Source organism: Neopelma chrysocephalum, unplaced genomic scaffold (assembly GCF_003984885.1).
Source record: "Neopelma chrysocephalum unplaced genomic scaffold, ASM398488v2 Primary Assembly neopelma1_22b, whole genome shotgun sequence".
Classification (NCBI taxonomy): Eukaryota; Metazoa; Chordata; class Aves; order Passeriformes; family Pipridae; genus Neopelma; species Neopelma chrysocephalum.
Window position 1 is genome coordinate 18,466,297 of NW_020897690.1, and position 26,643 is coordinate 18,492,939.

At 39.8% G+C, this 26,643-nt stretch overlaps 1 protein-coding gene across 1 annotated transcript in view; it reads left to right on the forward strand.

The window, feature by feature from the left end:
* Window positions 1-21,461, forward strand: part of ANKRD33B (ankyrin repeat domain 33B) — a 43,404-nt gene extending 21,943 nt beyond the window's left edge. Inside the window, exons 2-4 of the mRNA XM_027681389.1 lie at window positions 7,132-7,261; window positions 12,546-12,686; window positions 18,305-21,461. Of these exons, the coding sequence (XP_027537190.1) occupies window positions 7,132-7,261; window positions 12,546-12,686; window positions 18,305-19,146 (1,113 nt within the window). The 3' untranslated portion in view covers window positions 19,147-21,461. The remainder of the gene's footprint in view (window positions 1-7,131; window positions 7,262-12,545; window positions 12,687-18,304) is intronic.
* Window positions 21,462-26,643: the final 5,182 nt, after the last annotated feature.

Consider the following 26,643-nt stretch of genomic DNA (forward strand, 5'->3'; position numbering starts at 1 on the left):
GAGTGTCCTCTGCTTCTGTCCTACTTTTGCCATGAAAAGGATTGTTGGGCAGATACGATACAGTGAGGAGTAAAGTGGTCCTTTTCTCTGGTGATGGAGAGAAGAGGTCTTGCAAGCATTGGCCATCGGTCAGGTTATACAGTCAAAAAATGTCTTCTATGTTTCATCAGCCCTCCAGCCCTTTGGACATGGTGTGATTTGGTGGAGAATGTGTGAGGGGTGAGAGGTTGCAGCAGATGCTGAGGTAAAGGAGTGTGAGAGAGAAGACGCCCTCCATGGCTCCTGGAGCATCTGGGGAGAGGGGCAGGATGAGGTGCAGGGCTCCTGAGTGCCCAGGTGTTGTCTTACCTGGACTTTGCCTCATGGGAAGATGAGAATTCCCCACAGGAGCAAGGAGAAAAAAAGTATCACTACTTTTGGTGTCATGGTCCAGTTTTCCTCCCATCAGGCTTCCCACAGGTTGAAAATTATCTGACTCTTAGTTGTCCTCTCGCCCAAACTTTGATCAAGGGAGCTGTGCCAAGAGGCAACTAGATGGCTGTTGCTGGGAGATGTAGGGCAGTGTAGGAGCTGGGAATGTATTCCATCCTCTTGTGGAACAGTGTATGACCCTTAAATCTCCATCCGCTCCAGGGTTTTAGATTTCCTATTTGCTTTTATTATGTGTCTTGATATTAAAAAAAATAGAAAGGAGGGTTAATACCTCATAAGTACCAGTATTGCCATATGATGAAAAAAAAAATAATTTCCTATATATTCCACCAACTGGAATGTCTCTGACTACACAGCATGTGTTTATTTGTCTTGTGCATCCCTTATGGCTCTCGGAATTTACTTCCCAAGATTTCTGCCAGCTGCTTATATCACCAGTGATGGTGAAACCAAATCAGACAATGTACATTTCAGTAAATAAGGAAAGTCACACTATTTCCTGTTGTCTGATTTATTACACATGAGGCACTAGTTTTCTTCGTTGTGTAATGCAAGCTTTTGCAGGCATAGGAAAACGAACTTTCCTGGGACTATTTTTAGAGGTGATCATGGAGATTTGGATTAGAATAGATTAAGTAAGGATTACTGCAGAGATGATACATATACTAAGCTATACCTTTACTTGAAGACATGTGACCTGACTGATTCAAGAGGTGTTTACGAAATAAGTGAATTTGAACATATCCAAAAAAATGGAGGGGAAGAATGGTGGGTCATGATCTGTGTGTCTGTGGACTAGCCTGTGCTTTTATGTAGTGGAGTGCAGTTCATGATGAGAAATGAATCAGTGAGTGATCATAAATGCTGCAAAGCAAAAGCAGCAATTTTACGCCTTCAGTATTCAGGCACCGGAAGGGGCAGTGCCATTTGAGCTTGCTTTTGGATACAGGATTGTGCTTCTGGATATTATGTTCCTCTGCAGAGCAGGCAGTGAGTTTAGCACGCTGATGTTTCATCTCTGCTTGAATGCCCTTCTGTATTTCTCAGATCACTTTCCCTGACAAAATTAGACTCTCCTCCCTTACCCACTCCAGGCATGTGGGGTTTTGTCTAAGCAACAGTAGTAGCATAAAATTCATTTAAATTCCCAGTTCTTTTTTTGTCACTTTCCCAATACAAATTTGTGTGTGACTAAGCTGTTGCAGCCCTTACTCTAAAAGGTCAGTCTAAATTATTTTGTGCAGATAATATTAAAGCTTATGTGCTTGATGGATTTCTGTAGCACATCAACACCACTTCTCATGGGACTGATGACCTGAATAATTACCTCATTCCAGTCACTGTTGAACTAATCAACCTAAACCAAATATAATACAAGCTCCATCCACTTAAGAAAGTTTCTCAGATTGCCATATGCAATCTGGAGAGTTTTGTGCATGACACACAAATTAGTATATAGCTGGTAGTGGTGCTCAGTGCTAAATTTTGCTCTTAGTACAATGTAAATTTAGAATCTCTGTTAAGAGAATTTAGAGTTTCTAGTGGACATCAGAATTTCCCTCAAATGACTTTGGGAGATTTATTTTTAAATATTTGACCTTATTTTAATTTAATTTTTTTTTGCTTTGTATATAAGTTATGTTATAGTGAGTGATACCTATATATAATTCCAATAGTGAGTTTTGTACAAAATATATGAATTATTATTTTAATGAATCAACAAGAAAAAGTTTAAACATAACTTTTTACTCCTTTATCTTTTTTATTCTTCCATTTAATTATATTTTTTGTGTAATATGTTTTTAACTTAGACATAATTTTCATAGTTGTCCTTGCATGTGATTATGGATTACAATGAATCATTATCTGACTTAATTCAATTACATGTGGTTTTAATCATTGCTGGTAAACCAACCTTGCAGAATTGTCATTAATACTTACAGATGCATGCAAAGGAAACTGGGCAGTTGATTTATCAAGATGCTTATGAAGGCCAATGAGTAATATCAATTTAGTCTTTTGCCAGACTCATTTTCTTCTGGGATAATAGGCAAAAAACTATAATAAGCTGTTTTCATTCTCAGCATTTTGGTGGAAAATAAGTTGCCTGAAGAGATTTTTTGAAAAGCTAAATTAATTGCATGCTATATGTGATTTGCTTGCTGTTCACCTTGAGTTCAATATTGATCCTCTCATATTTCTTGTGATTTCTATTATGTGTAATGATCTAGTGGACAAATAGCCTTACATCTGTAATTTTGTCATAATATCTGATTTATAAAATTGTCTCCTGAGATATCCATGGCTTCACTTAGGCATGTTATGTCATCACAGCTGAGCAAAGCAGAGTTTATTTTCATAATGGTAGCACTATTCCAGTCTTACATGAAATCAAAGACACATGAAGAATTATCAGTTTAAACAGAATCAAAAGTTTCACTGCTCAAGGAAGGTGTTGCATCATCTGATTAACTTCATGTAGTCCAATGCCTGAAATGTTCATTTATGTGCTCTGGGATGAAAATAAGAAAATTAGTTATAAAAATAAATAATTTATCCCAGACCGACTGTTTTGTCATGTATTCCAAATAAAGTATCGTTAATTTTGCTCTGTCACTTCAAAACAAAGGGGGATCTTTCAAAACTATGCTAAATATATAAAAATCAGGTATGTCATATATTATAGAAAAACTGTGGGAAAACTCTGTGAAATGCCAAATATTTCACAGAGGAAAGAGAGAGCTCTCAACACCTGGGAATATTGTGGCTTCTACTTGGAAAAAAAAAGTTACTGAGCTGATTTTCAACCACCCCTTATGTGGAAAAAAAGACAGCAAATGTTAATGTAGTTATGTGATGGCTGATTCACGCTTTTTTGTTTGTCACACAGAGTCTGTATGAGATATTTGAAAAATGAAATAGGATCTGTTGCAAATGTTGGTTTATATTTAAGGTCTCTTCTACACAGAGGATTAAAACAGATTTTTTTGCCTATTCTCTTTCATTGCTCTGGGAGCAACTCTAGCCACTGATGGGGAGAGAGCAAGTCCTTGAAAAACAGGGATACTGTGCTTGCATGCTGTGACATATGTACAGTTTTACCATCTAATAATTGATGATTATTATTATATATTAATGGGAATAGTTTGAGTTTTTATTATGATTTAAAATAAGTGGTGGCTGTGGATATATGAAAGGGAAGAGAGCAGAAAGATTGCTGTTGAAGGACACTGTTGAAGTCTGAGGGAAAGGACATACTTTTAAGAATCACCAGTTTTCCTTTTTCCTAAAGCTTTCACATGTAGTGAATATTTCTGAAAATGGATCTTACTGACAAAAATAATAGTAAAACTCAATTTAAAAAATACATTTTTTCCCCATGTACACTGACCACTTCATAATTGCACCATGACCCTTCATATGAGAAGCAGAATAATTGAAGCCTTGGTAGAACATTATTGTCACCTCTTTTCTAAGAGTAATCAGATTGCTCATGTTCAGTATTTTCTAACTAAAACTAATTTATTTTTATCTTTTTAAAAGACATTACATGTACAGCTGTATTTTCCTCCAGACTGCTGTGATACAGACTACTGCTTTACTGATTGCTTCAAAAGCCAATTTGTTGAAAGCAATTTTGTATCACTTATATTTATTAACTGGGACTGTTGAAGGAGCTTTTAATATATTGTGGTATTTACTGGTGTATGAACTTAAAGATTCCAGTCTAATAACTCACATTGTTATTGACTGATTGTACATCCTGGATGATCTGCTTGTACTACCTTTCAGCAAGCAGAATACAGACAGGGCCAGAAATGGACACAAAGAGAAAAAAAAAGATGAAAGAAAAAGAAACTTGGTACCACAAATCATCACGGTATCATTGAATGAGGATTTGGGAAATAACTATCAAATCTAGGAGTTTACTGCAACTTTCATTCTAAAGCTGTAGCCTCTTGAAGTCCATTTCAGTATCTGACACATTTGAAAGGGTTATGCAAAGGAAAGCAGTCCCTCAGCAAGCAGTCTGTCTCACCCTATGGAACATGTAATGGGTGAGGGTAAGAAGGGAGCACTCACATCAGCTTTACAGCCATGGACAGTGCTGGTAACCATATGGCAGAGAAGGGATTTGTTTTTATGTCCTCATGCAATTGCTTGTTTTTCTTCTCAACCAGGGATGGCTGGGTACACACTCCACTGAATGTTGGATTCTCACACTCTTATCTGACCCACTTCAGATTTGTATAACCATCCTTCAAGAATGATTTTCCATGCTACTGCATCATGTAATCCCTCAGAAAGCTCCTACTCTCTGTTGTCTTTCTTTATCCTTAAGCAAGCAGTCTTTGATAGCATCTTGGCAAAATAAACTTCAGAAAATGTTGATACCTTAATAATCCTTCTGGTTTGTAAACTCAGAATGGTGAATGAGTTTGATGGATTTTGAAATAATTTGTGACTCATATCTGCTGAAATCACAATGCCAGCGTTGGATGGATTAGATCCTATCTGATGGACGTGCCCACTAAAAGTAGGACAAAAGTCCCAAAACACTGTAATGCAAAAATCTCTCACAAAAAAGACCTAATGTTTGTTATTCATTATTGTTTTACAAAATTTTACTGTATTTTCACAATATTTTAATTTTACTTATTTACAGTTTGCATTTCTTTTACAGAGAGATCAAAAAAAAAGAACTTTTTTTTTTTAAGCATCTGATGAATATTTTTAGAAGGTAAATTTTTTCAGTGAAAATACACTGTAAAAATATCCTCCAGATACTGGGTGAAACAGTTTTTATCCATTAGAGATTATATTCTTACAATGTTTTTGGAACTACCACTCTCTTAAAAAATGTCATTTTTTTCAGTGAACAACAGAACCTCACTTCTTATTGTCAAGAGTTTCAAGTCTCCAAACTATTGTAAACTTAGTTTTCTGCTATTGTTAGTAACTGACATTTTACTGAATGACTGGGTAGTGTTTTAAATCTGCAGAGCTTTTGGAGTTGTAAAGGACTATGTCCTCAACATTGGGTGAAAATGAAATTATTAAAGGAACTAAAATAATGCTGAAGTTCTTACCAAGTGGACACAGACACTTTTTTTTAAAGCTAAAAGCTATTACATTGTAGTAAAACTGGAATTAATCAGAACAATCCCACCAGGAAAGTAGATACATTTGAGTGAAAATTTATATATATAATATGTGAAAAAGATTACTTTTAGAAGAATCCTCTGTACAATTTCAATAGAAGGCTTTGAAGTATTACAGCCTCTTCTCAAGGAAAGGGAGATGTTCTTTATAAAGCATTGGTGGGTGTTGCTTCATGCTGAGGACAAGGGAGAATTGAAAATAAAAGAAATCAGAGTAATTATTTTATTGAAAGATGTAATTGAGAAATAACCTACATAGCCTCTGAACAGCCTAAAGAGTTGGCAATGAAGCTGTTTGCCACCTAAGCCAACAGAACTATCCAGAAAAACAGGGGAGCAGGACACTGAAATATTAACTAAATAGTTATAATAAATCAGAAGGCACAGATTTCATTTGATGAATGTCTCTGTCTCAGTAGTGTCCATGGGGAAAAGAAATAAAGAGAATGTGTAGGTAAGACCTGCTTAGCAAGTGATGGAGGAGTCAGGGTGGGCCATTCTGTTTTCATAACCAGGTTCTCCTTCTTGCTAGTCTTTTGTGGTTATGAACTTGGCGACATATCTGTGTGAGTGCATTTCAGGGAAGCAGGGTTACCAGAGTCTGGGGTTTGTGTTTCTACTCTTCTCTTTTTGGTAGTCAGATACTGATGCTGAGCTCAAGAAAACTGAGTTATGTGTTGGCAGTGAAGAGGGAGCACAGGGAGCATTAATTTATCTGCACCTGCCCTCCTCTAAACCCATCAGCCTCATGCAGTAATGCTGCCCAAGTAATCCCGAGGACCAGAGACAATGGCGTTCATTCTAGTGGTCAAGTGAGCAGCCAGGATTAGGTACTGTAGTTCCATTTAATTAATGACAAGTGTATTTTGCTGTATTTTAGGGAAATTTTCAGTTTTACCCCTGTGGAATGAAACATTATCTGGGTACCAAGCAGAGTTACAAGGTTTACTTCCTGTCTTGGCTTCCTCCTGAAGTTTTACAGATTCCAACTGTCATAAAGCACACTAAACAGGAACTCTAAAAGCAATTTAGTTTTATTTATGATTATAAAAAAAAAGGAGATGCAGTTCTAATGGGAAACCTGAAGTATTTAAAGATAGCAACAGGCAGTATGAACACAACTCCTGCCTAATACTTCCCCTTCAGAGAATTAATATTCAGAGCAGGTCCAGTTCATCTTACCTGCTGGCTTCATTTTATTATATAATAAAAACAGATTTATTCTCATTTGGATATAGAGTATATAGCCATATAAACATGAGCCATTTATAAGCAGTTACTTTGCATGTAGCATAATGTAATATCTACTCTCTTAGGTATTTCTGAGGAGTATCAAATGTTACTTGCCAAAGGGCAGAGATAAAAAGGAGCATTTGAGATCTGAACATTGCGCCTGGAGCTAATCACTAGTTATGCTGATACCTTTTCAGTTCTTCAGTCTGGAAAAAAAAAAAATAAAAAAGCAGACTAGTATGCTTCTTCATTGAACTTTTTTGAGCCTGGTAAACCTCACTCTCACTTTATATTTTACTTACAGAATGGTCTTATCATTGCCTGTTACCAAGGTTATGTGGATATTGTAATAGCCTTAGCACAATGCCCTCACCTTGATGTGAACTGGCAGGACAACGAAGGGAACACAGCTCTAATTACAGCTGCACAGGCAGGTAAGGCTCTCTGTATCACCTCTTACACTCAGGGTCTTGGGAGAAGTGCGTGTTTTGGCTACTTTTGTTAAGATTGTTTTTCAAATTGCTAAAAGAAATTAATCTGTGTAAAATAATCCTGGCCAAACCCACTCCCAAGTAAGTTTGTCATTGTTTTCTTTCAACTAATTAATCTATAATAATAATTATCCAGTAGATTAAGACAGCAAAAGTTATACATTTCTAGTAGATACCATTAATTATTTTAACTTAAAAAATAAAGAAAATCTTGTCCCAAGCGTGCAATATTATACTGCTTTGTTCTTTTAAGCTTATTTCCAATGTTTGCTCTGGCAAGCAACAAGTGAACACCATGGACATGTAATGTGCTATATTATTGCTGATTATGTATTTTCTCCCATGCTTGTTACACCTACCTCAGTGGGTCTGTAGTAATTCCTGACTGTAGGAAAATGTATCATCGTTAACAAATACCTTATCTGCTAAGACATTCTTCATCCACTGTATAGTTAAAAGCAAAAAATCCTCAACAGGATTTAGTGTTTGCCAGTGCTCCTTTTATAACAGAGTGATATTGACATCAACCATGTTAATACTGATGCAAACTGGAGTGAGAGCACGTTTAGCCCCAGGTTTTCTTTTATACCTCCCAGCATATAATATTCAGTGAACCAGTGTATCAGATCACTTAAATGTAAGAGAAACTACCAAGAGAGGTTTCAAGTGTACAGTTAAAAACCCTCCATTGATTATTTCTGTTAAAACTGAAAGGCTGCACTTTAATCTTTAAGGGAAGCTTTAGTTTCCTCTTACAAGTGTTAACAAAGTGCCAAAGCATGCAAATCAGGAAAAATTTCGCCAAGGATGCCATCATCACTTTGTAGTCTAAAAGCTTTTCCAAGGACTACCTAACTCTGCATCCCAGATTTCCTTTGCATTCCTCAAGCATGCTCCTCAAAGGCAGTGACTTACAGGGAAACGTACACCTAGTCTTTATCACGTCACTGCAAGATGGGTTTTGAATCTGGAAGAAACAATTGTGACCACAGTTGTCACATTCATAGCAAAGTCATGAGTTATGGTACCTTTCCAAAGAAAGTGGAGAAGTCTCCAAAACACTAATCTACTTTTATTTATCTGCCCTAATATAAATTTGGACTACAAAAGATTTAACACTCACTCCTTCCTGACCTTTATAACTCATGATAATGAGCTCAGAATTAATCCAGCGGGCTGACATTCACTTGACACTCTCTGCCAGTACTTGCTATTGATCCCCAAAGCAACTGGAAATGACTGTAGTCAGCAGAAGCTTATATAAACCCCCAGCAACTTGGATGTTTTCCCCTGCCTGTGATAATCCTGAGCTACAGTGTTAACACCAGTTATTTAATTAATTATCACAAGATGCTGTAGTGTTAATAGAGATTACTGTGAGGTTAACATTGCAATCAGAGTAGCTATAGTGCAATGGATGCTGCTTAATTATTGCTGAATGTTAAGTAGTAATGCTGAGCAGTGTATTATAGAGATCTGAAAGCAAAGCTTATGCAAGCTTGTCTCTAGAGAAGAATTTATTTGTTGGGTTTTTTTTTAACTTTAGGCCATGGAAATATAACATTTTTTGCAAAATAAATTATTCTGAGATCACTGTTATTTATACCAAAAGTATGGGTTTTCCTATGGAAAGTCTAATAGCAAATCCACAATATTTCAGTTAATCATAAGGTAATATTAGAAGGTTTCAGAAAGTGCTGCCATTTTTGTTATGATCCACTGGCCAAGTAAGCCATCATGTATGTCCAGACCCCAAAGAGGTGCTGGATGGGAAAAAAGCTGCAGTCCAGAGGAATTGTTCCTTATGTTGCAGAGGCTGCATTTTTATTATGAGGTACAGATGACAAGGGAGATGACAGAGAGGCCTATTTACTTGTGCTAGTGGAGTTTAAAATCCACACTTGCTTATGCCATTTAATGGCTGCCCAGATGCGATACTCAAATCTGAGTCTCAGAAGATAAGTGAATTCAGTTTCTCATATTGCTTTTGATAATTTGAGATTTTCTCATCCTTCAAAAAAAGTGTCTAAAGCTGAAGTTTTTTGCATGGGCTGTCCTGAGAAAGACAGCTTGGATAGATCAGTGAAAAGCAGTACTTTCTTAACAAGCTTACTGGTATTGAAAAATAACCACAAAGTGTCCTGCTTTGTGTGTAAATTTCAGGTTTGAAAATTGGTCTGTTCATTTGGTTTGTCAATATTTCTTATTTCTTATATCCCTTTTCAAAGACAGCTTGCCTTCCAAAACTGTAAATTTGTTGCAGCCTGCTGCAGGTGCCCAGAAATGAGTGGTGATGCTGTTGAAGCAGAAGCAAAATCATTAAACATCATTATGAGGACAATGCAGAAAAAAAGCAGGGATTGATGCAAACAAGAATGAAATAACAAGTGCAAAGAAAGGGAGGAAGGAGAGTGATTTAAAAAAGAGAAGGGAAAAGGAGGAAAATTACTTTTTTTTTTTTTCTCAGTTCTGCTGCTGATGGGGACATAGCTACATCAGTGTAAGGTAATTGGCATGCACTGGTGTTCAGACAGAGTCATATTTGCTTACAGAGTATAGATATTTTATGTTACAGGGACCAGTTTGGGGCAAGGCTGTAGAGCTGGAAACACAAAATTGGAAGTTATCCCAGCTTCTATTCATTAAGAAAGACATGAGAACACAACCACCTAAAACATCCAGAGGATAAAGCATGCTGGGTGTCTTTTGTTCCATCCATTCACCACCCACAAACTAAACAAAAGTGTTTTGCAGGTACAATTCAAAATAGCAATGTTATTTGACAAAGCATCTTCCTTACTATGCAGCTTATCCTTCTGCCTGTTTTACATAGATTATTAGACAATATTGTCATCATTACAGGCATTTCCTTTGTGGCAGCAATTAAGTGAATTAGGCTATTACAGACATCTGTGCTGATCTCTAAATATGGCTCCCAGGGAGAAGAAGTGTACCTTTAGCATGCCAGTTCTGGTAGAAGATAGATCTGGCTTGCAAACAACAAAAGCCTGATTTGAATTCAGTATCCCCAAACTGACCGAGGCCAGGCTTGTTTATTTTAGAGCTGCATACGTCTTTCATAGCAGACTTTACATCACAGAAGACTCACCTGGTTTATGAGTTAGAAACACACTGCTAGTGCACCCAGACACAGGAGAACCAAAGCAAACTTCATGGCCTTAAATCAAAAGCGTATGACAGGGATTGAACAAAAACTTGGCAGCTCTGAGTTTTGCTTTGAATTTGAGATCCGTTTGAACCAGAAATCTGAAGCAAACCTCAGAGAATAGAAGATCTTGCAGATTAAAACTGAAGTGGTTCTAAGGAATCCCTGAGACATGAAACTTCTGAGAATCTCAAACTCCTTAACTTTCTTAGTTATTTTATTTTTGGTATTTTTTTCTGTCTCATTTGAGCCCATCTGTAGTCCTCTGGAGAGTTTAGGTTGAGCAAGGTCTTTCAGGATTAACTCTTAGCATCACCCCAGATTTGCAAAACATCTCTTACTGCAATTATACTTTTGACAAAGGAAAGAAAATTGTTGGTGATGTAATAACTGCTGAAAAATCTTCCACTTTATTATTTCTCTTTGTTTCAGTTTGTCTCTGGTTTCTGTGGTTAAAAAGCAGTATTTCAACTGTTCCAAAGCCTTCATGAAGACACATGCTCTACATCAGTGAAACAGAGAGTGTCGTGCAAAACAATTTGGGCACAAAGATTCTCCCAGTAGTAACCAATACCCTGCTAGGATTTGTTCTTATGCCATAAAGTCAGTGAAGCTGAAGCCTCTGTATTGAGTAAGCAGGACCAGGTCACTCAATCCCGCCCTGAACCCAGTTCACTTTTGCTTTGTTCTTCTTGTTGTGGTTTGCTGAATCTTTATATTTTATTCTCATCAGACTGCACAAGGTACTGGAAGCTCTTTATTTGGTTTTCTCAGACTCTGGAGTTTGTCTGCACTATCTCTACATATGCTCAGGTTTCAGGAGAGTCTCCAGTTATGCAGAAAGGTAGTGGAGCATAAAAAATTATAGGAGAAAAAGAGTAACATCTGCAAAACATCTTAAATTAATCAGTAAAGATTTTCTTAACTTGTTTTTCAAAGTGAGTGCAGGACTGTGTTGCTACAAAGCAACTGCTGATTAAATCTGCACCAGATGTGACACTATAGATTTTTTAAATTGTCCTGTATAAATTATAATCTGCTTCAGTACCATTTCTAGATGAATTTGAATGTCATGCATCACAGAATATTCAACCGGACTGCAGAGTGATATGAGAGAATATTTTTACAGCTCCTAGTAATTAAATTGTGATTGTTGCAGCTGCCTGACAGACTGCATTATTTTATAAAGCATCAAAGCATCATAAAATGATTGACAAGTGAAGGAAAACTGTTTTAAATGAGTCATAACAGCACTCGCTATTTGCCTGATAGCCCAATTATAAAGATTTGATGTCTTAATTGATCTTCCAACGATTTAGCCAGAGATGTCTTCAGGCCCTCAGTAGGCCCTTGCTGACACCAGTTATCCTGGCATACAAGGCACATGAATTTTTTTACTACCAAAACTGAACATCATTTTCCTCTTACTGGTGAGTAGACAAGTGGCTTTACACTGTCAGATGGAAAAATAAAAATGTGGGATCCTACACAAAATAGTCTTTTCTCTCATATCAGGCCTGACATGTTTTTTAAGTATTATTGGCTGAAACAACTATACGTAATCATCACTTTTTAATGAAGCACCATGATTGTAAGGCTCAGTTTTACCGGGGAAGGGAAAAAGGTGAACCTTTGCAGTCAGTTACCCATGGTGATGGGCCATCCTTCTGTAAGATGTAGGGATTCCCTTTGCATTGCTATTCACTGAGTCAAGAAAATGGGGCCCTTTGCAACCTCAGAGTGAACCATCTCTGGCCTTCAATTATTCCCTTACTTTAACCTGACTCAGAAAGGAGATCAACTTGAGAGAAGGTGGGAACCCAAATTTTCCCCCTTCTATCCCAACACACTGGTCACAAGTCAGTGCCACTTAAGGCTGATTGCAACCCTCAGCCCAAAGGCTGATAACTGCAATGACTGGAAGAGTACACAAAGAAAAGAGATCTTATTAATTATCTGCATTTTCCAGTTATCAAACCCACAGGAGTAATTTTTGGTTTAACCTTGAGAGAGTACCTTCATTCTGTGACATATTTTCTCTGCTTTTTCATTTCTTTAAAGGGCACATAACCATTACAAACTATTTGTTGAACTATTTTCCCGGGCTTGATATTGAGAAGAGGAATGCGTTTGGATTCACAGCACTGATGAAATCTGCAATGCAGGGCCGAACAGAATGTGTGAAAGCCTTGATGATGGCAGGTATGCATAGTGCTTTGCTGCTTCCTTGTCTTCATCTAACTAAATACTAGACAGTCATACACAAACACCAAGAAGAAAACTGGCTCTTGAGATGTTTGCTCTGTAAGCTGTGGTGCACCTTTCCCTGGAAATGGATGCAGCTTTTAAATAAGTCATAGACAAGGTGGTGAAGGGACATGCTGCAGGTTCAGGGGCACTCAGTTTGCCTGTAGAATCTCATCCAGGAGTTCTCCAAGAGCTGTCAGGGTGAGATTCATTATCTCCAGGAGAGCTTGGGTAGCAGAAGCATCAAAATTTGTAGAAAAGGAGTTAATGAAATTCATTATACAGCTGGGGAAGATATGCAGGTCTCTTGCTGCCTGCATGATGAAGTGGGACGACAGCCAGACCTCCACTTCTGCCTCCACCTGGGGCAGGGACTGGAGAGCTCTGGAGGCTCTGGCTCCCATCAGGAGAGTTGGGTGTAGGAGCCATATCCCACAGGGAACAGTGGTGGGAAATTTGGTAATGTAGATTTTCTTCTAATGCCTCTACAGTTCTGAATTTGATCTCCAGGTTTATGAGCGACAGGGCACAAGCAGGTCTGTCTCTGCTGCAAGGAGGGAGTCATGGCATAGGGAGTGAGCAGGTCCATCTCTTCCCAGCTGTCTCTCTTCACATCTGAGAACAGGAATTATGTTTCTTGCTATTAGCTATTGTCTGTAGTTGAATTTCCAGCTGTATTGCACTGCAAGTTGAAGGGGTCCTGGAGAAGAGACTCAGAAGGCCCCTGGAGGGGAAACAGCCTCTACAGGAGGAGTCCTAGCATAGAGCATCTTTCAGCCACAATGTTGTATGGTATTTTGAGTAATTTGTATATAAATCATTATATACTAATTAAATAGCTAGCTTATATTAGTATATATTCTTGTATTTCAGTTGCAGATATTTGACACAAATTAGATATTATGGAAATTATAACAAATGACATGTGAATATCGTTATTGTCTAGACCAAGAGTCCTACAAGAAGGTAAAAGGAACTGTTATTAAAAGATTTGGTGAAAAAATCGATTTCACAAATTAACCGGCAAAGTTCTGTTAAAATGTAAAAATGCATGGCAACATAGGAAGGAACACCCATAATCAGCTGTGGGTCTACTTGCATAGCTACAAAGCAGGTATATGTGTTTAGAGAAGAGTTACAACCAGGAGGTGTTTAAACCCAGTATTTGTTCAGTGGCTTGGGTAAGACCTCTATGGATGGCCAGCTACTTACAGCAACACAGGAGGTCAGTAAAGCAAAATAACTCACTTTCCCAGCTGGATTTGAAATCTGGATTGAATGCTGGACTTAGCACAGTCAGATGGGGAAAAAGGTAACAGCAATGTGTGACAGATGGTTGGAGCTGGATTGCTGAAGTGACTGCTCCTTCTGAAATTCGAGTTCCTGGAGGGTGGCCAAGGTCAATCACTACAAGATTAAGGCACTCTGAGACACTTGGACATAATGTTGCTCTTTCAAAGTGAGTCTTTGGAACGTGTGAATTTGCTATTCGTGAGTGCACAGCGAGTAAGGGGGAACTTGGTCTCTCATCGGCAGTTTGTCACAGCCTGCTGCGCTGCCAGGACCGCACCACTGCCAGCACTCATCAAGCGAGCCAGCCAGAAATGCCGGTTGTTATTCACGTGTCAAGCCCTGCTGTAATCTCCAGTGTAAATTCAGTGCTGCTTTAGTAAAGTTGTCAGAGCGGCCACAGATCTGGCAACTGAGTTTTAAATACTGCCTATAAAACAGGTTGGTAACAATACCTGAGCTTCCTCACTCCCCATTTTTAAACTCAGGATGTCAGTTTTGCATCTCAAGGGACATTAAACCTTAATAAAACAGGATATTGATATCCTAAAGGAGCATGTGTATTCAAACTAATTGTGCTGAAAAATGATCTTCAGGGCAACTTTTTAGGAAAAGCAAGGCAAGTGGCAAGCGCAGTTTTCCTAAAAGAGAACTTGTAGGCTATGCTTACATTGAAATGACAATTAGTTCAATAAGACAGCTATCACATTTACAAAGGGACATGACTATTCATGTCTATTCCAGATAAGGCATTCCACTGAATGACAGTTTTGTTCAGGAATGTCTCCTGACTTGTACAGAAAATCGATACAACTATACTAAATCACACCTTAGAATAGATTTTGTGATACAAGGTACAAAGTGAGCATTGATTTCTGTTGAAAGGTTGGGATTTCAATACTCCATAGTATTGTTTTCTGAGATAAACTTTCCAAAAGCCCTGGGGACTTATCTGTCAGGAGCAGGCTACTCCTCAAAGGGAGGTGAACCAAGGGTGACAGCATGGCCTCAGCACTAGCATCATCAACAAAGGCACTCCTTGAAGGAACAGAGCAGGGCTTGTGACAGGCTCAGCCAATACTGCAGTGGTTGTTGGGCAGTCTAGGTGACAAGGGAAAGTCTGTAGAGACAAGATAGTCCTGAGGTCAAACAAGAAATTAAGTCTGTGGATCAGGGTCCAAACCAGCAAGGCAGATGGCCAGGCTTAGCTCAGACAGGGACAAGAGCTGAGTGCAGTTCCCAGGCAAAGGTGGGGAAGCCCCAGTGAGTGCTTTCCCACATTGCTCTTTTTTAACAACTCTGACCCAAGGTCTCCTGGATGCACCATATCAGAGCCAGAATTACTTTTTCTTGAAGATAATGGTAAAAGCTGTCTATACCTCTTGCTTGTTTACAAGCTGAGAATTAAATTTTATATTTGAAGACAATTCCTTTAGCTTCTCTTCTTCCTGTATTAATTCCTTGCCTATTACATGTACAACAAGGAAACAACTTCCACATAGTCTCCCACGGTCCCAGTCACCTCTAGAGGAAGGAGGACAGATTCAGGCAAGTGTTAAGAAGGAACTAGGGCAAGAGGCTACCCTGAGATGTGAGAGATTCAAGGGTAGGAACTTTGGGTAGGAAGTTTCAAAACAGGCTAGTGAAGCAGGAGGGTGTATGTTTGTATGTCTTTTTTCCTCCCCAGAGTGGTTTAACTGGAACTTCTGCAGTCATGAACCTCATCAAACCCTGCTGCCTCTGAGATCTTGCAATCCCTTCTTCAATCTAAAGCTAATGAACTTTTTGATTTGATTGACTCTTCCTCCTCTTTGCCTCCTTTCTGTCTTCCAGTCTGGGCCCCATGCTTCACTCGTGCAGTACCCCTGTGCGCTCTCTCTCTCTGAATGGTCCTTTCTGCAAAATTCACTCAAATTACTCTTAAACTGAGATCAGCTCTTTTGCTTAGGTTATCTCTGTCCATATTCACTCTTGTCTTTGTCTCTACCATCCTCTTTTTAGCGATTTTCTCAGTTGACTTAGGGGTCAACTTGTACTTAATAGGGTTAAAAATGAGCTTTTGATCACTTTCCCCATGCTCTCTTTTTTCCCTTTGTTTTCCTATCATGACAAAACTTCCTTTGTGGGGAAGGTTATATTGAACCCATCACAAACCAATTCCTGGTTACCATTCCTTATATTAAGTCCTCCTTATTCTAATTTGAAATGCTGTCACTAAGATAATCCACCCTGAAGAAAAAAATTATCATGGTATTTCTCTACTCTTTTCCTCAGGTCTCAGTCTCTGGACATCTCCTTCTTCCAAAGTTATGGGATAGATTGTCTTTTCTTTTGCAAAAAGATCTGTGTAGGTCTGTTTTGTGTTTACTGTTTGAAAATGGTGCTTCATCTGGTATAAAAGCCCTTCAATAAGTTAGACGTTGTTCATATTCCAGCTTTAAACTCTTTCAAGGAACGCAGAAATTATCCACAGGGCTAGTAATATGTGTAAACTGTGACTGAATGTTGCAAAACTGAGTTACATTTAAAGCAGCTGGGCAAAGTGCTGTCCCAGGGAACATGCTACAGACCTGCTGAACAAAGTCTGCACACTGGAGCATGCAAAGCTCCCTCTGAGATCAGTCGAAGTTCAAAGGCAGAACATAAAACAAAGAATTTTCATCTTAAGAACATCTCTGCCTGAAAACAGCATATTCACTCATTCTCCTATTGATTTAATTCATTCACCTGCATACCCACATACTGTAAAACATCAAGATGTGTGTGCCCAAGTGGTGTGCCCAGGGTCATTTCAGTGCAATTCACAGGGTATGTGCCCGTTGTCAAGTCCCTGCCACATCTATGAGATTCTTTTTAATTGTTGACAACAAGACAGTTTTTGGACATATCTTTTGCACCCTTTAGCATTCACCAGCTGTAATGTGTTGGGCATTTGCAACAGTGTCCTGCTAACTTCAGCTTCCAAAACTACTTGTTGCTGCTCGTTCAGCAGCAATTCTTCCACTTTGTATTGAGCTTCCACTGTCCTTTACAGAACTCTTCTGTGTAAGCAGAACTGGGTACGACACCCTCATTGACAAATGCCCACAGTCCCACCCTAATACCGTAACTGAGAGGACTTCCCTGCAATTTTCTGGTTGACAAGGAATGTGGATATAGTACTAAGAAGTTGTAAAGGAGAAGAGTGTAATGCAACTTGAAAGCATAAGAGTGAAGAACAAGGGAAGAAACCTATCTTTGGGGGCTTATGGGAACATGAAGAGATCAAAAGGAAGGCAAAGACGGAGAGGGATGGAGAAATATATGAAAAAAAAGAATGGTGATGGGGACAGATGTCAGAATTGAGGGATAAAGATCATAAACTGGGAATGGGAGGACAGGCCACTAGAAATCATTTTCTTTCAGGACCTAAGACTGTACTTCAAATGTCTAGGCCTCTGCTGTCTAACCTGTGCCCCAGCTGCCTCTCATGGCTGGTCCACTTGGCAGTAACAGTGTGTTTTTGCTACCAATTACTTCATTTCCTTAGGGCTGGTAATCTCAGGTAGATGAGAACAGCTGTTCTGTGGTCAGGCTGAAGGTCCATCTCACTCATTATCTACTCTCTGACATTTATGAAAACTTTCCTTATATTTGTTCACCCTTGTTACCATCCTCGCAACATTTCCTAATTCCATTCTGTCCTTTCAGAGATAAGAGAACATGAATTGCACACTTGTTTTCTCTATTCCCCCTTTTTTCTTTCTATTTTTTTCCATTTTAAATGCGTTTCTAGAAATTCCTTGTATTTTATTCGCCATTTTCACCCCCAGTGAGCAGCGTGTTGATATTTTCATGGAACTTGTGATCATTAGCCCAAGATCTCCCTTACAAGTGGCAGTGATCAGTGCAAAGTCCAGTATTCTATATGGGGAGGACTTTTGTGTACAGAATTGCTTCTTTCCATATTCATCACTCTCTTCTTGTCAGCTAAGTGAATGGATTTTAAAATGCCAGTCAAGGTTAAGTGCAGCTGAAATTCATTATGTCATTATTTGTATTGTTTTAAGAGAATTTTATATATACAGCTTTAATATTTTTTACTTTGTTTTAAATAAATCAGGAATTCTGAAAGTGAGGAACCTGGTCTGTCCTTAGTGCATCTTCATTTTGATACAAATATTATTATGTATCTTATATGACATTTTCTTGCAGGGACTCACCTCTGATCATAGCAACAAAAGTGTGGGCAGTTTTATTAAATAACACTAATTGGTTTTCGTTGGTTTTTTTTTTTTTTTGAGGGGCAAATGTCCATGCGACTGACCCAAGCCGTGGACTGACTTCATGGGAATGGGCTTGTTTCACAGGAAGATCAGAATCTGCCTTCATCATGCAAAAGTTGATGGACAGGCCATGCCCAGAACAGTTTTCTGATCAATATAAACCAGAATGGCCAAAGATGAAGGAACTTCTTGCCAAGGCTGCAGAGCCAAAAAGCTGTTTGCAGAAGATTTCTGAGTGTTTACGGGCAGCTGTCTCATTCCGGTCTTTCTACGGCCCAGAAGAAGATGGGGTCCTTGACCACATGGTGAAGGTGACAACAAGCCTGGGCAGTCCTTTCATTGCTCTGGCATGCCGGACTGTGTGCCCAGGCAGTCCACCCTCTGTCGGTAAACGCAGACTGGCTGTTCAGGAAATCCTTAAGAAGCAGAGAGCAGAGGAGATCCGATCTCAAGACAAAGATCACGTTAGCAGCTACGAGAAGCTCTTTCAGAACTCCAAAGTCACAGTGATCCCCAAGAAGAAGGAACGTCGAGCCAGCCTGCAGCCCATCAGCCTTGCAGTGAACACAGTAGCCACAAGGAAAGCAAGCCTCCTACCACTTCACCTGCTTAGACGGAGCAGCGTCAGGCCAGGATTTGTCATCCCCAAAGTCCGTGTCAGCAAGGCTCCTCCACCCACCTTCCAGCCAGAAAAGGCGAGAAGGAGGAGCAGTGCAAAGGATGACCCCTATTTGCAGATTCCCAAATGGAGATACAAGGAGCTAAAAGAGGAGCGGAGGAAGGCAGAGGAACAGGACAAGAATAGAGCAGCAGAGACTCAAAAGCTTAGGCAGGTGTCTCCTACCCGAAGCAGGACCTGATTTAAAGGCAGCTGTTTAGAAGGTTCTTGAGCTACTAGTCTTGTTATCTGAGCAAGATAACAAACTGAATGCCTTTGTGCAGGCCCACTGATCATGGAGCTGGAATACTGAGCAATGGCCTTTAAAGTGCAGAAATACAACAAGGGTTATGCCACAGTATGTCCGATGCTGGAGCACAAATGTATTTTGAGGTGGAAGACTTACTAAGTTTACCTGTCTGCTGTTGACAGGAAGTTCTAAGTGGTGCAGTCCTCTTGCAGATTCATGTTTCACCAGCTCCAGGTGAATGACTGAGAAACAGCTTGAAAAACAACATATATGTGACAGGATTATATTTTGTGTTTGTTCATTTTGTAATGGACAAAATGAAGGAGTCGTGCTTTTGACACTAGACATTCCTCCCTCTCCTTCCATAGGTAGATGTATTGCAAGGTTTTATAGTAATAATGAAAAGTTTAAAACATACCAGTGTTGGTGGCAGTGAAAATCCAGGTCTTCAATTGTTTTGGATATACTAAGCACTTTATTTCTATTCCAGTAAACAAAGTTTAAGGATAGGTATTAAACTGTACAGCTCTATACAGTCTGTATGGATACAGGTCTTAATGCATATTGTTTGCTCTGTTGAATATAAAAAGGGCTGCATATGAAATATCTCTACAGTTGAGGTATTCACATCTTCTGCAGGTATAAATCAAGGGCAGGGACTGATTTCTCTAAAGCAACAGAGAAGCTGAGATAAGTTTTGAATGCCACCATCACCTAAGATTTGCCTCCTCTGTTAGGTTTCCCTTTATCCATTATCTGTTGTCTCCTTTTTAGTCTCAGGGAATTTTTTGTCATTGCATTTAAATGTGAAATAAGGGAGATGGTGAGGCACAGGTGGGCTTTTCTCAGGTTGATATTTAAATTCCTGTTTTAAAAACCAGGTTTATTGTGAGCCTTTCCAGATTATAGCCAGGACAAGAAAATTATGCAGCTTGAAGAAGTTCAATTTTCCCAGGTATCAAGTCCAGCTATATATTATGAAATGCAGTATCAGGCACCTCAGGCACTAATGTGGCCAGATGTCACTGTAATCTTTGATACTACACCTCTGGGTGCCCAGGGAGGGCAGTACCTCACCCCTCTCTCTCAACACCGGGAGAAAACCTTCCCTAGTATGTAAGTGCATCTCCAAGCAGCAGTTCCCACAGCTTGCTGCAGGTTCTTGCAGTCCATGTTAAGGCTTCCTTTGGTTTTACCAGCAGTCAGCCTGAGCAGCCTGCCAAACCCTGGCAAATTCTGATAGGGAAGGGCTGTAAACCTGCTGCTTGCTGAAGAAAGACAATGTTCATAGAAGTAGAGGTCAAACACAAACAGCAAGTCATACAGCACATCTCAGGGTAAGAGTTTGCTCAGGTTTTGTGCCTGTTTGAACTGAAATGTGCTGTGGAGTGTCCTCCTGAAGGTGTAGCTGTGCTGGAAGCCAGGCAGACCCCACCTGCTGCTGTCACTGGCTTCTCCCTTTAATTAAAGAGAGAGGAAACTTTTCCCTCCTTTACTCGCACAGCACAAAACCTGGCCGTGGTCTCACTGAATTTGTAATGAAACTGTGCATGTCATGGGAGAAATAAATTCAGTTGATTGAAAACTAGCGCTCAGATCAGCACTACCAGCTTGCATCTGTGGTGTCAGGGCTTGACAGAGGTTATGACAGATGTCTAAAACAAGGATTTTGCACACAGCTTGTTCTTTGTACTTCTTGCTGGAGTAGCTGTGCTGGCCAGACTGCATTCCCAGGTACACTCCCAGGTCAGAGCTGGAGGAATATGCACCTGCTAATACACTTCCCCAGTCCCGTGAATATAAAGAGGATTTTAGTCTGCAAGTGCATCAGTGCTGTGTAATTCATAGGCATCAATTTTACAATGGCTTTGGAGTGACCAGAATATAAGCTGAACTCATTACTTTGGAGAGTAGGAAGGCAATTTTTAGCTGTCTGTGGCAAAGGTATCGGGATGGATTTTGAATTGAATTGGATTGAATGGTTTAACTAATAATTTTTGCTTACTGCCAACCTAGCATTTTGAAGATTAGCACTCAGATTCAGTATCTGAAAAGCAACCTGTGCTGCAGGTGAGCACTTGAATTTGCACTTTCAGTATCACTTGCAAGAGACAGACAATTGACAGGTGTTCTCAGGGATTAACATACAGTATGTTAGAATTGGGGGCTGAAAATTAAGCCCATTTTCTAATCCTTTGTACTTTACTGTGTTTATGTGCATAAATATGTGATATTTCCATTAAAAGAGGCACAAGCTGTTAAACTTATTTGGCAACCTTATTCTTCAGAGGGCTTTGGGGATGCTGCCTTTCACTTTTCAGGAGATCTAAGAGCCCATTCACTTTCATCAAAGGACTCATCAGCACCACCTGAAATCAGTTTGGTTTCCCTGGAAGGAGTCATTGTGGGTTAACTTCCACTGCTTGTGAATTTTTCCATGGGAGTAAAAGAAAACCACTACACTTGTCCCCCATCAGGCTTTGTCTGACTATCTCAGTGGAGAGAGAAGTCGCTGCTTTGCTGGCCTGCAGCCACATTGCTCTGCTGTAAACAGTTGGTCCCTTGGCACCCTTATGGACAGTATGACTCCATTTTGTGCATCCGTGTAAAGCTTTGCACTTGCTAGTTCGGAAATGCAGGCACAGGTCCCCATTGCCTTCCTCCCCTGCTGCCTCACTGCCTTCCTGCACGGTTTACCTCCTAAAAAAGAGCATGCAAACCCTTGGCAGCACCTCCTGGCAGCTGGACGAAGGGAAGGAAGAGGTGCTGCTGGAAAAGGATGCTCCCACAGAGAGAAAAGGGACACTGACTCTTAGGGTTGAGGAAGGTTTTCTGTGTGCCTTCAATACCAGGCTGCAGTCTCACACATTAGTGGAAAGGATACTTCAGAACATTGTGAATGAAACTGGAGCATGGGCTGTGTCTTCCTTCACAGCTATTGCTTTCCTCAGTACACTGTGAACATGTCACCACAATGCTCACTCACCAGGAAGCTCCCAGCCCAATGGGCTGACTTAATTCTGCAGTAAGAAGCAGGGATTTAATCTAGTGATGGTGGAAAGTGAAAAGTCCAAGCATTTCCCAACATTCTCTAAAATTACATAGTGGTCTCGTCTCTGGTGAGCAATGATGTCATAAGGAAGAGACTACCATGGAAGGTTTTTCCTATGGGAACAGAGAATTACATATAATTGCCTCCTTGTGTCACTACGTACTATTCATTTAGAGTTTGTTTTTTTTTATGCCAATGAAAAACTATTCCTTAAGCCTTGACAAAAATCCTCACTGGGCTTCTTCATTGAATGCCTTTTTCTTAATAGTCCTGAATTTTCATGCTGTCCTGCTGATGGACAGATATTAGGGCAGCCAGTAAAAAACCACCTTGAACAGAAAAATGGCATACAGATATGAAATGTTCTTTGAGGGTATTTCTTTTTTATCATCTACATTTCAGCAGGTCACTTTCAAAAAGGACTGAAATTAGGACCCAATATGTAGAATATGCTGACTTGCAGATGGTCTGAACCAAAGCCTTCCCTTTTCTATAATTCATGAGACGCAGCTTGGTTTTGTTAGGTCTGCTCATTGTGCTTGACGACTTAACACTCCACAGTTTGTTTGGATACCCCACAGCCACAGGTGGGCAACAAGGTGGAAAGGACATTCGTGTCTATCTCCTCAGCCCATGTATTCTTGCTTGCCCCCCCAGCAAACCAAGCATCTTGCTGCATTAGTTTTCTGCAAAATTCTAAAGAAGAGTATTCTAAAGAATAATAAATATTAAATGAACATAAAACAAATAAATTAAAAACATTAATAATATTACAGAATATTTACACAGCAGTGATTTTGGACAGAGTTTTAACAGAATTGATCAGAGGTTGGGGAAAACACCATCTTGACAACAAGATAGTAAAATAAACCTGTCACCCAGCAGGCTGACCACCAGGGACCCTCTCCAGACTGCAGAGCAACCCAACTACCAACAGTTATGAGTTAAGACAAACACAAAGCCAAAATAACAACCAATAACAGGGAACACTATACAGGCCCTTCCCTGTGTACTTGTGCCAAAGATGTTCAAGGTGGCCAGGCCCGCCCTTTAGAGAAATAATGCTGCCTGTAGGATCTGAAGACCAGAGGCAGCCTGCAGGAGGTGGCAGGCTGGCTGCAGGATACACACAGATCATACAATGAAAAACTGAAATAATCTTGTTCAGAAAAGGAGACATCAAGTAATTGATTCTGGTATAGACATACTCTTTAAATGGGTCTAAGATTGCTCCTCTCTGTTAACAGGCAGGCCAAGATGTCATTTTTTAGGCTGGGAAACACAAGCCAGGGCTACAAATACGCTGTGAGGCAGAGGCTTCCTCAGAAATAAAACTCTTCAGCAGTGTAACTAGCTCACACAGGGACAGTCCTGTATCAGCTCAGTTCAACTGGATACCCCTCTGGAGCTGTAAAGGTTGTCTGATGATCCTGGAGACACTTTCTCTAGAATCTACCCCCAACCCATATGAAAAAAAACAAAAGAAACCCTGCTACACTTCCCCAGGTATCATGTCCCCCAACCACCTTTTCTGCTTGCAGAAGGTCAAGGTAGGGGTTACTTCCAGGGAAAGACTGTTTGGAAAGTCCACCAAGGAACAATACAGGAAAACTGTATTCCGAAATGTAGTGTTTGAAGTGTTTCTGACCACAGCTCTCAAGTCATCCAAGTAAGAAAAGAAGTAGTATTCATAGACACCTCCAAGAGTATTACAGGCCATCCCAGTATTACAAGGAAGCCTGCAGAATGCCACATGGCAAATGAGAAAGGTCAACTCATCTTGCTTTGGAGAACAGGAACTTTCTTCTGTCTGGAGAATTCCTATGTACAGCTAAATATAGCATTTATGGAAAACTTCATAAACTCTGGACCCTTTTTGCATTGGCTGTGGAGCTGCTGATCACTGGGAAGCATAAATGACATCAGCCAGATTCATACTTAGACCAACACGTGTTTTAAAATACTAAATACACTAAAAATAAAGATATCCCAAAGTTGGCAAACTGGATGCTCCAAATCAGATGCTTACCTATAAAATACCTATATAATTAAACGATTTAATGATATTAAATTAAACCTTACCTATAAAACTACCTATTGGCAACACAGTCACACACATTTTTCCTTCATATATAATGTAATTGTTTTAAATATAAGTTTACGAATTTATAAAATATATACATATAAAAATCCTCTTACCTCCCAGTGATAATATGGAGCACTCAAATATGTTAATGATGACCACCTCTAAAAATGCTAGTATTAAATAATTGTTCCGTGAAAGGAACAAATTCAGGGTACAATATGAAGGCTACAAAGGGAAAACAGACCAGCTGCCTTTTCACTGAACACTGGAGCACTTGCATGTGAAGAGGAAGGGGATTATGTGAAAAATTGTACTTCATTGGATAATTAAAGTTATTATGCATAATCATTTTGCCTAGTCAGGTTTAAATTTGCCACTTGTCTTGGCACATTTGAATTTACAATGGTCCTAGGATGCTTTTGTGTCTATAAAACTGTGCACAGGTTTGTGGATAATTAGTGGGCCAAATGCTGCTGTTTCAGTCTGCTCCCAGGAAAACAGGAGGTTGGGAAAATGGGTTCAGGTGGTTCATTTTCCCCTTCCCATTGTAGCAGCTTCCCACTACTTTGCCTGAGCCCTTCCTCCCAAACAGATAAAAAATAAACAGGAACCCTGAAGAGGCAGATGTGCTGAATCCATGCTCACAGGTGCCATCCTGGATGCATTCAGTGATTTCTCATAAGGCACTGGTCATGCAGTGAGCTCCTTTAAATGTGGATCAAGAAAGGGGCACAGGAATTGCTTCAACATCTCTGCTCCGTGTGTGTGCACGTGCATGTGTGTGCCCATGGTATTTTTACTCCTGGTGCCATAGTAACTGAAGTCAGCTCAGTGCAGCTTTAACCACCAAAGCTGCTTTCTGAATCTCTATACACAGCTTTCTGCTGACAGAGGCGATAAAATATTTACTTTCCAACCACATCCGGCAGCAGGAGTTAAGGTTTACTTGTGTTTGCTGCCATTATACTGAAGCTTCTTGCAGAAGCCAGTACTATGGGGATGTTCTGCATTATCATGTGAGATCGTTACTAGGACACAAATCAATAAGAAAGTGGGGAATTTAAGTAATGGTCCCACTAAAAGTTCTGTTCCAAAACAAGGTGAAGTAGTGTTTCAAAAGAATATACAAACATAGTTGTACTGAAAGCAGACATGCTGTATGATCACCTTGGCTGCTTTCCCAGGGAAATGTAGTCGAATAGTTGTCATGCAGCATTTACCCAGCTTCTGTGCAAGGGAAATGTGGCCTTTGACCACCTGGTATCCTTTTCCAAAAGCTGCAGTCACAGCCTCCTGAAGTGTATCCATGTGACTGAAATAAAACATTTGTTTGGTGAGCAGTAGAACCAAACAGACCAGCCATATCACACTAATTTTTCTTTGTTTTCCTCTCAAAAATTTGTTTAGCAAACTCAATTGCAAGTAATGTTCTCAGTTAAAAACATTCTTTGTGGATGTTTTGCACGATCAATTTTTCACTTCTGATTTTTGAAAAACATGAGTTTTATTCTTTGCATGATTGACTATATTATCCCTTGTTTTTGTTCATGGGCACAGTAAGTGGTGTTTGCCTGTGGTCTCCCAGCCAGTACAAGGCGTCCTCCAGCAAGAGCCTATTTAGGATTATATAGGGTTTCCTATATCTGCCCTGTTCTTTGCTAGAAGAAACTGTCAGCTGCTGAGTGGCTGATCCTCAAAAACCAGTCTTTGCTGTGTGACAGCAGCTGTTTTGGTCATGGTAACTGATGGGCACAGTTTTGGTTGTATGCTCAAATTGGGCTCTCCACATTCTTGGATGATCACTTGCCCAACAATTTGCCTGCTTATGAGCCTTAAATATCCTGAACTGTCTTAGGGTTTCCCTGACTGACTAAGCTACTGTGCCTAGTGAGAAAGCCGAGAGAAAAGTGCTGTGTGTCAGCTGTCCAAAGAGGAAATAGCCAGGTATCATGACAAGGTCTGGTCTATATTTAAAAACAAACCCCAAAAAACCAGTTGAGCTGGTTTAACTGAAAATTAAGCTGAACAAATGTGCACAAACTCTCTTGGGTTGGTTTTAAGCAGGCTAATATTCACTTGACTTAATCAACCAGAACCAGTTTGAGGTTAAAGCAATATAAATTATTTACCCTGAAATCAGCTTCCACACAGAAAGCTGTGTCAGCTTAACTAAATTGTTTCCAGTGGAGAGGGCTGCCTTTCCATATCCTCGACCTGGGGGAAGGCTTTGACCCGAGCTTTCTTCTGACCTGTGCTAGTTTCTTTGCAGCTTTTGTTTTTTCCAGTAAGGTACTTGTTTCTCTCTACAGCT